Source organism: Salminus brasiliensis, chromosome 19 (genome assembly GCF_030463535.1).
Source record: "Salminus brasiliensis chromosome 19, fSalBra1.hap2, whole genome shotgun sequence".
In the NCBI taxonomy this organism is placed as follows: domain Eukaryota; kingdom Metazoa; phylum Chordata; class Actinopteri; order Characiformes; family Bryconidae; genus Salminus; species Salminus brasiliensis.
Genome location: NC_132896.1, coordinates 20,924,297 through 20,936,074, shown reverse-complemented (window position 1 = coordinate 20,936,074; position 11,778 = coordinate 20,924,297). Strand labels below are relative to the sequence as shown.

The following is an 11,778-nucleotide window of genomic DNA, read 5'->3' as shown; positions in this document are numbered from 1 at the left end:
GCCATTAGATTAGCTCAAGAACAGTGAGAGAGCTTCATGGAATGGGTTTCCACGGTTGAGCAGCTGCATCCAAGCCTTACATCACCAAGCGCAGTGCAAAGCGTCAGATTCATTAAAGCATGCCGCCACTAGACTCTAAAGCAGTGGAGACGTGTTCTCTGGAGTGATGAATCACGCTTCTCTGTCTGGCAATCCGATTGCCAGGAGAACGGTACTTGTCTGATTGCATCGTGCCAAGTGTAAAGTTTGGTGGAGTTGGGATTATGGTGTGGGGTTGTTTTTCAGGAGTTGGGCTCGGCCCCTTAGTTCCAGTGAAAGGAACTCTTAATGCTTCAGCATACCAAGAGATTTTGGTCAATTTCTTTTCAAAAAAGAAAGCCTTCCCGAAAGAGTTGAAGCTGTTATAGCTGCAACGGGTGGCCCGAAATCATATTAATCCCTATTCTAATTAAGAATTGGATGTCACTCAAGTTCATTTGCATGTGAAGGCAGGCGAGTGAATACTTTTGGAAAATATAGTGTATGTCAATATGCTTATCTTGGATAAGGATCAGATCACATTTTATGACAAATTAATGCAGAAAACCATAAAATTCCAAAGCGTTCACATACATTTTCCTACCACTGTGTATATATAATGATCTGAAGCTGCTGGACAGTAACTGCATGATTTTGTGCATTGCACTGCCGCCACACAATTACATATTTCTATGAGTAGGTGAACAGGTCTTCTAAATAAATTGCTCAGTAAGTGAGTGTATAAAAGATACATATAATCACATCACCATCAAGCAAAAACCTTGTATCTCCAAAATCGCAACTTCACAGAGAAGAAAAAAAAACACTTTCTTTCTCCTTTCAGTGGAAATCAATGTAAAAACAAATTGTTAGTCATTTTAGACCATTTGCGTAATAAATGAACAGTATTTGCAAGAAATATTGATAATGAATCAACTGCAACAGTCTAAGGGTCAGGAATTCTTTATTGGACAATCCTTTACAAGTGACAACAAATAAATGTGGTAACAGAAACATAGAGGCAGCAATGGTGAAACTGCCTGTTTAACATGAAAAATAGTAATAGTAAAAAACAATACCTGTACTAACAAAGACAAAGAAAATATCTTGCAGACAAAACATATCACAGGGAGATGAACACACAAGATTACATTTTTATCATACAGTGATTTACCTGGATTAGAGTAACCACTGGATTATCATGCACTGAAATAGTCTGATGGACTGCAGGCAGCTTATTGTTTGATACTCGAAGAAAAAAACTCAGAAATCAAAGACCTTTTCTTGCACAACCTTAAACACTGTTAAAAAGTCTTTCAGGATGTGAAAAGAGTGTTTTTTCTGGTGATAAAACCATTATGTACTGTTTACAAAGGATTGCCAGTACAGAGTGCTGAAAACAGAAATCACAAATAACTAAGCCAATAAAAACAAATCAGCATTTACAGCTGATATTGCTGTCACATTAACAATGGCATTTCACAGATCATTGTTCATTTATTATTAATGTAAATTATTGTACAAAAAAAACATAAAATGACAGCAGGGCTAAGAAGGGCAATCAGTGCCGCTGAGCTCAACAACAGCTGCAATGATGGAGATAATTCATTGATGGGGTTCGTTTTTAGAAAGTTTTTTTTTTTTTTAAGGAAGGCTAAAAATCGAGATCATACTGTGGGACGGATTGTTTGTGGTATGAAGGATGGAAAACCCTCTTCGTGGCTGTTTTTTTTTTTTGTGTGTCACCATATCTGCTAATCAGAAAACGTTCACGCCCCTTCATGCAGCTACTGCAGTCAGAAACAGGTAAATAGCTAAGAAACTTTGACTTTATTCTTTTCCTGGGCATTGATCTGCTCCTCTCTTCTCTCCTCCCTCTCAGGCCGGTCCTCGCTCTGGCGTGCGATCAGCAGTCGGCAGGTCAGCAGAATTCCAAAGACAAGGGCATGGGCATAGCGTTTCAGAGGATCTCCAACCAGTTGGTGGAAGAAGAGTACAGCCAGCATGACTAGCAGCAGCAGGAAGTTGGCCACGTCCTTTGGTTTTCCTGGTACGAGTGTCAGAACCACACCACATCCCACCTCGAGGGTACCAATGATTTTGCGGAGGAGCACTGAGGTTATGCCCATCTTTTTCAAGCCTGGCAGGGCCTTTGCATAACTCTTATATGCCCTTTTCTGAAAAGTGAGCAGAAGCACAGAATTTATTCATCATAACACCAGCAGCAGAAAAGCCTACAGGTCTTAAATACAAATATGTGTTTTAAAACATATTAGCTAGTCTTGCTTACAGCTGGAGGCGAGTGAGGCTAATGCCACAGCACACTAAAAGAAGTTCTAAGAATATATACTTTACACTTAATCTCGTCCATTTCAAACAAGACCAGGCCTTTCAGTAGCGACCAACACACCTGTGTAACATGTCCGTTTTTTCCCCGAAAGTACTAGATCGTGGTTCCAAAATGTAGCTAAATATCTGATATGAGGTAAAGCCAGACTCTGAGGCTACATCTGCTCTGCACCAACATCAGCAGGTGCACCACAGAATGTGCTCGAAAGTACCGCCATTGCTACAAACCATAAACCGTCCATATATGGTTACTGAGGGGCGAAACCTGTTTTTTGCTGATACATATGAGACAATGTTGATGAGAACAATGGTATTTAAATAGTAATAGACTATAACTGGTGGTCGTCATATTGAATAGTATCTGTATAAGACGAGGCTAATGGATGTAGCACTTGGCCTAGCAGTGGTCTAATCAAAATATTCATCACAGCCTAGAAGAACTCACACCGTATAAGAGCTACAGAGCTGCCTTATAGGCTATTATTAGGCTGTAGCATTTCTTCCGTTTCCATATTCGGGTACCTCGATAGGATAGCTAGCTATAAGTTAGCTGGCACTACGTTAGTTAGCGGTTTCATTCCTGACATCCCAGCCCCCATCCAACAAACATGAATGAAAAAGATAATCCTCACTCCCAAACCACAGACATATGATGTTAGCTATATAAAATATTTCTTTAACACACAAAACACTAGCGCTGTATCTTTTAAGATACAGAATCCGATAGAAAATCATAACCGCATTCATGACTGTAACAAAGCCTGTGCTTTCCAGGTGCAGGTTTCTTCTGAGCCCCTTAAACCACGAAAACCACACACACACACACACACACACACACATACTCACCATCTCACTGTAGGCATCTTTACTCAGCCTCGGAGTCAGTTTGATCGTACCCATGAAAACAAAAAAGAGGCCGAGCGCAAAAGAAAGAGCAACGATGGTTACTGTCCTTGGCGAGGCCATCTTGGGTCAGGACTGACTAAAAGTCCTCGTTCTGACTACCATCCGCTGTCTCCTCTCTTCCTCCTCGGTGTCCTGCTGAAGATGCTGAGGGGGGATGGGAGGGAAAACTCAAACATGGCGACACGCCATCCCGTTCCCGAGCTCCAGATCGACAAGCCCCAGCGCGCGGCCTCCAGAGGGCGCTGCTGCAGACATGATCAAGTTCGTTCAACCGAAAATAAGACGTTTGTGAATTTCTCTGGGGTTTAAAAAGTCGTTAGTTGCTGAGTAGATCGTGTTTGACTTAGCATTGTTACTGTTAGGCTTTACACTAGTCCTGAATTTATGATTTTGGAAGAGCACCGTAAAATGTCACTGCTAAAAACAGCGTAGGTCATCGTATGTTGTGTTTTTAACGGTGCCGTGATTAACTGGCACCAGGTGAGGAAAACAGCCTATCATACACATCTCAGGAATTCAAATAAGATTTTATTACATTCTCTTTTTTATGAATGAATGATGTTAAAGAAAATTATTTCAAAGCTTAAATGCATTTATTTACATCATCATTGTGAACACAGGAAACAAAAGCTGGGTTAATAATGGCACACAGTCAAGATGGGAACATCGGATCAGGAAATGCGTTTATCTACATGTCCCGTCAAGCAACATTTCCCATTTCACTAAAACCTACAAAATCAATTATTTTAATGAAAACGTTATATAAATATATATAAAACAACTTTACACTAAACTACACTGGTTTAGAAACAACAATAAAAGTTTTAAAGTAAAAGGGATTCATATCACTCATTTTCTAGTCTACAAATATTTGTTCTCATAGGCCATGTTAAAATCACTGTAATATAAGCATATTTTATACTATTACAAAAAAAACCCAATAATAATTACAATAAACAGCACATAAATCCTCATTCAAAGAAAGACACTGCACAAAATATGTATATACATTTCTTTAAATCCATCCCACTGAAAACATCAGTTATAAGCCAGTTACAACTCCATGTACTGTGTTCTGCAACACGTATTGCTGGTTATTTTGAAAAGCCTCTTTTATTCTTGTTTTCCAACTCATTGGTGATGGCCACGTCAGAAAAAAACAGCTCAGGTATGAAGCTGGGGTAATGCAACATGTTCAGCTACCGGTGGTTCTGCAGATGTATTTTTGCTGTCATCATACAAGACTGCCCTCACAGTCCAGTCTTGTCATTGTTCTGGCACCAACTCTTGATCCTGTCTGGCTTTCAGAGCCAAAATTGCTTTTCTGTAAAGATCTGTCAAGAAACAATGAAACAATTTCACCTGAAGCTCTAGATCAGGGCTGTCTATCCTGGACAATGTCGTAATATCATTTTTAGGTTTATAGTGTATTGGTCTAGTGAGACTCACCAAATGTGGCAGACAGGTCAGCTGGTTGTGTATAAGCTGCTGGTATCCTTTCTGTATTTATCTTGTTCTTCCTTTTTCCTTTTACCACTTTTTTCTTTTTCTTCTTTTCTCCTTTCCCTGTGATAAAGTCACAGTGAATTGGTGCTATTATGCCAATCATCTACTTCATCTACCACAGCATTACCCAAAACCTTGGAAATGTAAAACAGAGTTAGCTTATGTAGAAATTTATTCCCCATGATATTTTTGTACTATATATCATTTTAATACCTACAAAAAATAGTATATATATATATATATTAGTATAAATAAGTTCCCTCTTCCTAATTCTATTTTTGAGTCGCTCGCTGTCTTCAAACGCAGACTGTAGACTCACCTTCTTCCGAGGGTACTTGGATGAAGTGTAGAGTATTATGGTCTCCATATTGACTTGTGTTTAGTAGTATCTAAGCTTAGAGGTATCTTTGTATTTTTAGTCTATTCATGAGGTTATTCTTAAGTAAATAGCAAAGCAACTTTGTAAGTCGCTCTGGATAAGAGCATCTGCTAAATGCCATAAATGTAAATATAGTATGAACTGTCTGTTTAAGGTCTTGGAGGCAACAGCATCCCAAGGGGATTCAAATCAGGATTTTGACTTGGCCACTCCAAAACCATTTTGTTTTCTTTGAGCCTTTTAGAGGTGATTGTGTACTTTGTATCATTGTCATGCTACATAACCCAACTGCACTTGAGCTTTAGGTCATGAACTGGCGGACGGACATTATTCTTCAGGATTTCTGATAGAGAGCAAAATTGTCTTCCAAAACAAGAATCTTGGAGTTATCCAGATGTTTTTTTGGCAAAGTCAAGATGAGCATGATTTTGGACGGCAGTTGTTTGCACCTTGCAACTTTTTAATTTCTTTGTGTGGAACAAAGTACATTAACTTTAACTGAGGCAAGTGCAGCCTGCAATTCTTTAAATGTTTTTTTCTTCCCCCGCCAAGAGAAATTGTTTGTCTACTCTTTGATTTACTGAGAGAAAAATACCGTTGGTGGGTTTGGAGTCATCATTTTCTGTTGAATTTGCATGATTTAACATCTCCTCCTTCACTTTTACTTTGCGTTTAAGCTTCCCACGTCTCCGTGGCAACAGGGCACTGCTGGCTTTCTCTTTTTGACCATTGTGGTCGTGTTCTGCCTCATTTCCATCTGCTTCTTCTTCCTCTTGTCCTGCCTCTTCGTCATCATTATTGCCTTCTTTTTGTACAGTTTTCCTTTTCATCTTAACTTTGACCTTCTTCTTTTTCTTCAGTTTCTTTGTAAATGAGTTCTCCTAGAATCAGAGCGCACCATTCAGTTTAGTGCAAAAAATGCAAATTATGAAACTGAATTTAAGAGAAACTGCATGCAGCTTTCTTTCACCTTTTTCAGAATGTTTCTGATTGGATGTAGAGAGCTCCCACTTTTCATCTCCTTCTCCAAAGGGTCCTGTACTTGGCGGATATCTGTTTTACTGGATCTTATTCTGCAGATACAAATGCTCATACTTACTCTACCAGCCATGTGTTTGTATATAGAATAGATAACAATAAGACACATTCTACTCTGTGTACACAAAGGGGACCCGTACCTTTCGTCTTTGTTTTTCTTCCGACTCTTCTCCCCTTTCCCCTTCCTCTCTTTCTCCTCTGGTCCCAGTGGCCTTCTTCCATCTCTGATTATCCGGGCACAGAGCTCTGGGTAGTCCAGGCACACAGCCCGCAGAAGCCACCGGAGGCCACGCAGTGTCTTCCTGTCTGACCATCGACGCAGGTCCATTAAGGCTGAGCATGGCTCCTTCATCACACAGACAGCTTCTTTATTATTCAGACATCTATTCATGCAATTATTCATGTAACCAAAACCAAGAACAGTAAAATCTGGTTTCACCATGGTATTCACAGTGCAGGGGAATTTTTGAATATATTCCCTGGGCAGTGCTAATATAAGCCACTAATGCAGTTTACTACTCACAATGTGGCACAGAGACCGGCTCTGATTGACGAGCTTCTCCAGGGACAGAACCTCAATCAGTTCACTTCCCAGCAAGGCATTCATTTTATCCTGTTTGTTGGCCAGTCTGGAAACAAATAACAAATAGTAGAAATGCTTTGGTGTGCACATAGTGTAAAGCACTGATATCTCATTAAACCACTGATATTAGAAAAATGTTTAGGAGGTTAGAAAAATGATTTCTTACACTAATAGAGGCTTTCCAGCAACTCTGGGCTGTCTCAGCATATCTGTGAGGAGCTCTTTGACTTCTTTTATTCTCTGTCTGTCACTGGAATCCACAACAAAGATGATTCCATGGGCCTCGCCATAATATTCTCTCCATGAGCCCCGAACCTCAGGACTCCCACCCATGTCTAGCAAGTTTACCAGAAAGGTCTCTACCCTCAGCTCATTGCGAACGCAGCTGTGGGTAGGGACCACTTCTCCCATAGGAGCTAGACAAAGATAAAGAGCATACCTCAGAGTGTAAAAAGTACAAAGAAACTGTCCCTAGGGTGAAATCGTACTATAAAGTTAAAGTGGAAGTAATACTTGGGTAAAAGTGGTGGGTGCTTACCTCTCAACATCCCTCTGACACATGAAGTTTTTCCAGCCTTGTCAAGACCAACCACTAGCACTGTAACTTTCCTGAAGGAATACAAGAGGTATATATTAACGGTCCTCTGTGGTCATTTTTTTTCCATTCAACATATTTACATGCTTAATGGACCATCTAGTGAACCCAGGAACACTGCGTACGGTGCTTAGAGCTGCTGACTTGTACCTCAGAGGCTGCTGGAGCTTGGAGACCCAGTTGCAACAGTTGCTTATCAGATTGAACATGTTGATCTGAGGAGGAGAGCACCAGGGGGAGCACCATTTTCTCCTTAATTCAAACCTGCATGCAAATGACATGATAGGGTCACACCCAGCACAGTATCAGCTTACTTAGCCTTTGCCAAGAACTGTCCCAAGCTGTGATGTCAGTGTGTCTCATAAGAGCATTAATAATGTGATTCACACTCTCTGCAGACCGAACTATTTACTTAGTATATTTTTCATTTACCCTTTGAACACTTTTTCTGAACTTTCTGATCCCACACAGTGCTTAATGGCTGGTCATAATATTTTAAGAAAGGCAGATACATGCAGTAAGTGTTTATTTGCCCATACCAATGTTGTAGAATAAATACAAGTAACTTTAAAGTAGCATTACATAGCATTTTGTTTTAAAATAACAGCTTCAAAATCATTGACCCGTAATAGGGAGAATAGCCTCGCTACTGAGAACTTCATAATGCTATATATAATGAGTATATTTGTGTAAAATACGGTAATATTACTCTACTGCCTTGGTCCACATGCTTTGTTCGCTGTAAGTGACGGTTCTGTATCTCTCAGCTCATCCAGAAATGCATAAAAGCAAGTCCTTTAGTGGTGAATCAGTGCAAAAATTACACTTCCCGACTGTAGAGGGAGCTTAGGAGCTAGAAATGCCAATTCTCGCATCATGCTGCTTTAATATATAAAATAGCTACTGCCGTCTTCAGATTTCATTTATTTCCCCCCAGAAAAGTCTACTCCTTGCTGTGGAGTATTAAAAAAAATGATAACTAATAATATAAACATATATAAACTAAAAGTAGAAACTATTTTTATATATTTCTGTTTTTGCTCTGTTGTCCTTTGTTGTTCTCCACACATTACTCGATACACATTATGCAAGAAAAACACATTTGTGTATTTATTAGCCTAAAATAGCTGGTACCTAAATGCCTGGTAGAAACAGAGAACACACACAGTGTTGTCTCTGAGCACCTTCACTAAATGTGATGAAATTTCTTAACATTACCATACCAGTCCTACCATTACCATACCAGTCTTACCATACTGTACCAACTCTTACCATTAAGCTGGTAATTGTAATTAGATGGAAAATTAAACAATCATCACTGCTTTTTTACTGTCCTGTAAAGCATAGTGTACCTCTTTGCAGCGGCACATAGATTAAAGTTTAAACTCTAAACTATTAATAACAGAGTTAACCGAATTAATAACAGACAAACAGACAAAACAAACTCCACTTTTTTTTTACCACTTTAAGCAGAAATCACCACTACAGAGCACAGACGCTACATGCTGCCTGTTTTTGTCTAGTCACCACTTAACCTGGATCTTGGCTTTGTTTTGATCATGTTAAGGCAGTCTGCCCTATGACCACTGTGCCAGCAATAGACCTAATCGCAACACCAGGTGCCTTATTTAGGGTACGGCCACAAGTCAAGTAAAGCATTCCTGGTGCTCCATGCCCCCGGGTGCATCTGTTCAGTCGCAGTAAGCTCCTAAAGACCAGTCTGAGACCATTATGCTGTCCCATTTCTCCTCACACTGACCCCTTCTCAACACCCACATGCCCTTGTAATGGAACACAGCTTACCGTACAAAGTAAAAAGTGTTTGATATAGTCCTGAGAAAGGGTCTCATAATAACAGTGAAACCCTTTTTGGTGCTATAGGGAACAAAGTTAAAACAATTCTTTAAAGTGCCATAAACAAGAGGTTTGTTAATAGAAAGAACATTAATCTGGCAAAAGTCTACTACCTTAAAATCAACAAATCAACCAGCAATTTGTTAGTTCTTCATAAACAAGAAGACCTTCCTGTTGGCTCTAAAACGGTTAAATGGTTTTATAAATATAAAACATTTTTATATTTGCTGTTGTTATGAGAACCATTTCTTCTCAGACTGTATACATTAAGATATTAGCTGCATAATAAACCAGATCTAAAGATTTAGAATTACTGACAACACAAACTGAGGGTTCAGGCCCAGTGGTCATATTACTGATATGACGAGGTGTGTGTGACGAGCTAAACCTTCACACGTGTGTAAACAACAATCTGGGAAAAGAAATCTCACACCATAAATTTTAACACCACGTTGTGTTTTTAAACAAGTAATCAGAGTAATCTGGTCCTCTACATCTGCCGTAAAAACAGCAACCTCTTAAAGCCTACAGTGGTTTTCAGGAAACATGCAGAAGAGACAACATTTAATAAGAGTTACAAAATAACATGAAAGCTGAAATCAGACTAATTTTTTTAAGAAAAGAAATCCCAGTTTACTTACAGAAGTATGTCCGAATCTACTTGCATGCTTGCGTTTGCCTCCCCTGTGACATTTTGCACAGTCCAGCGAAATACTAATCAGGCTCAAATTATTCCTCTAATCCTGTCACCTCATGTGGGAGGAGCCCTGTGGGAATCACAGGCTTACACTCCTCGCCAATCACATGAGCTATGGTGACATCTGCTCCCCTTATTAGCTGTTAAAGGTTTGTTTATTTAGACTTGTCTTGCTCTGAATAAATAGTAAATGCAGATCTAATTTAGAGAAGATATCCTCATCTGTGCAGTGTTTTACGTGATACTCCTATGAATGTTTACGTAGCACACCTTTCATTGCTAATTTGATGTGAGTCTTAGGCTATGGATTATATCACACGTGTCATCATCCTCGATTACAGTGCTGTCATATGGAGCTGTCAGATAAAGTGACGTAATAACGGGAAACAAAGACTCAGTGGAAAAGCTGGCACCTGACACGTGTATCTACTATACAGTACATAGGCACATGCAAAAAAATGTGTGCAAGTTTTCTTTAAATTTTATTTCTGTCCATTTAAGATCTTTGGTCTTTAAATAAATATTGGATTTCTTTCTCTCTACAGCAACAGAGGAGAGGCTTTCAGTCCTAAGACTCATATTGTACATTCCACAAAGTTTCATATTTCCAAATGTCCATTAACCCAAAGTACCGTCTTCTTTGCTGCAGCCTCTATTTTTCTGAGGAGGCTTTATTCTAGATTTTGGAACACTGGTGTGAGGATTTGATTGCAAGCGCATTTGTGGCTGAGCATTTGACAGCGCACAGAGTTTCACTTCTCCATAACTCAATGCTTTGGGGCGTTATGCCCCTGTACCCAGCGCTTGGCATTGGGTATAGGGCCATAGGGCCATAGGCAGATGCTCCAGAGCACCTCCTGAGATTAGGAGATTCTGATCCAGTGGAATCTGGCAGATCCAGACATAGTTTAATTAGGAATCAGCCATTTTAAGCTCAATAAAGTTGGAATCCTCCGGCTCCGAAGCACCATTAATGGACATCATCCACAGCCCACAGCAGTGAGAAGTGTTCTCAGAAAGTAGTGAAACACTTCAGAGTCAGCAGTGTGGAACTAGTTTACAGTGGATACATGAAAAATTTGTGTCATACCTGGAAGGCTTTGTTTGGATTTTGCTGCTTTTCTTCTAGATGTTTGTGTATTTTCTGACATTTTTGCCCATGCTGCCACAATTTCACTGCAGTTTCATTTTCATGTATGTTCTATGTTAGGGAAATGCACTAGTTAGAATAGAAGTGAAATTGCAGAAATGGCAAGAGTACTGTGTGCCTTTCTTTGGTTATAAACCAGCACTAAACAACACATTCAAAACCGAGAAGAGTAGACTAATGCACACACATTTAAAAAAAACCAAAGTGTATTGTACTCTATAGAGTTTACATCAGTCGTCGACAAAAAACAAAATGTAGGTATAATATACCACTATACAAATATCAAACCTGAAGTGATTTCAGTGTGGCCTTTTAAAGTATCAGGGAATACTTTTGGAAGCTAAGAGAAAGTCCTCCCACATCTGGTACCTGCTCAATGAGGACTGTAAGTCTGATTCTGATTGGCAGTGCATCTTCTATATCCCCCCTGTGTATATTTCTGACCACTAGAGGTCCCTAAAATCAGTTCCGGTAAAAAAAAAAAAACATATTCTGTGTTTTCTATCATCAGTGTTTATAATCCAAATTGTACAAGGCAATGTCATACCCAAACTGCTGCATCTGGCATGCATCCAAATGTATCTCTCAGCCCTGGCTGTAATCATATAATGCCTGGAAATAACCCCTGCCTGCTACTGGCTTTCAAGTCTGATTAAATTACAGAAGATCCATTTCGTATCATGAACTGCTGGATGTGTGGAGC

At 39.5% G+C, this 11,778-nt stretch overlaps 2 protein-coding genes across 2 annotated transcripts; both read right to left on the bottom strand.

Annotated features, from left to right (window-relative positions):
• Window positions 1-965: 965 nt before the first annotated feature.
• tmem35 (transmembrane protein 35) lies at window positions 966-3,470 on the bottom strand. Its single transcript, XM_072663722.1, has 2 exons — window positions 3,214-3,470; window positions 966-2,195 (listed from the first exon to the last, which is right to left on the bottom strand). Exons 1-2 carry the CDS (start codon window positions 3,331-3,333, stop codon window positions 1,833-1,835), a joined length of 483 nt encoding a protein of 160 aa, XP_072519823.1. The 5' UTR covers window positions 3,334-3,470; the 3' UTR covers window positions 966-1,832.
• Window positions 3,471-4,151: 681 nt separating this feature from the next.
• On the bottom strand, window positions 4,152-9,928 carry arl13a (ADP-ribosylation factor-like 13A). The gene is made up of 10 exons (XM_072663777.1): window positions 9,870-9,928; window positions 7,525-7,638; window positions 7,318-7,388; window positions 6,946-7,195; window positions 6,720-6,825; window positions 6,337-6,542; window positions 6,129-6,231; window positions 5,754-6,039; window positions 4,723-4,839; window positions 4,152-4,607 (listed from the first exon to the last, which is right to left on the bottom strand). The coding sequence occupies exons 1-10, from the start codon at window positions 9,893-9,895 to the stop codon at window positions 4,540-4,542; spliced, it is 1,347 nt and encodes a 448-aa protein (XP_072519878.1). The 5' UTR covers window positions 9,896-9,928; the 3' UTR covers window positions 4,152-4,539.
• Window positions 9,929-11,778: the final 1,850 nt, after the last annotated feature.

What these genes read in the sequence shown, in the direction of transcription:
- tmem35 (XM_072663722.1), bottom strand. Translation starts at nt 3,333, where the DNA reads ATGGCCTCGCCAAGGACAGTAACCATCGTTGCTCTTTCTTTTGCGCTC. An exon ending in AAGATGCCTACAGTGAGATG is followed by an intron (nt 2,196 to 3,213) that starts GTGAGTATGTGT and finishes CTCACTTTTCAG; the next exon opens with AAAAGGGCATATAAGAGTTA.
- arl13a (XM_072663777.1), bottom strand. Translation starts at nt 9,895, where the DNA reads ATGCAAGTAGATTCGGACATACTTCT. An exon ending in AAGAAAAACAAAGACGAAAG is followed by an intron (nt 6,232 to 6,336) that starts GTACGGGTCCCC and finishes TTGTATCTGCAG; the next exon opens with AATAAGATCCAGTAAAACAG. An exon ending in TGACTCCAAACCCACCAACG is followed by an intron (nt 4,840 to 5,753) that starts GTATTTTTCTCT and finishes ACTTTATCACAG; the next exon opens with GGAAAGGAGAAAAGAAGAAA.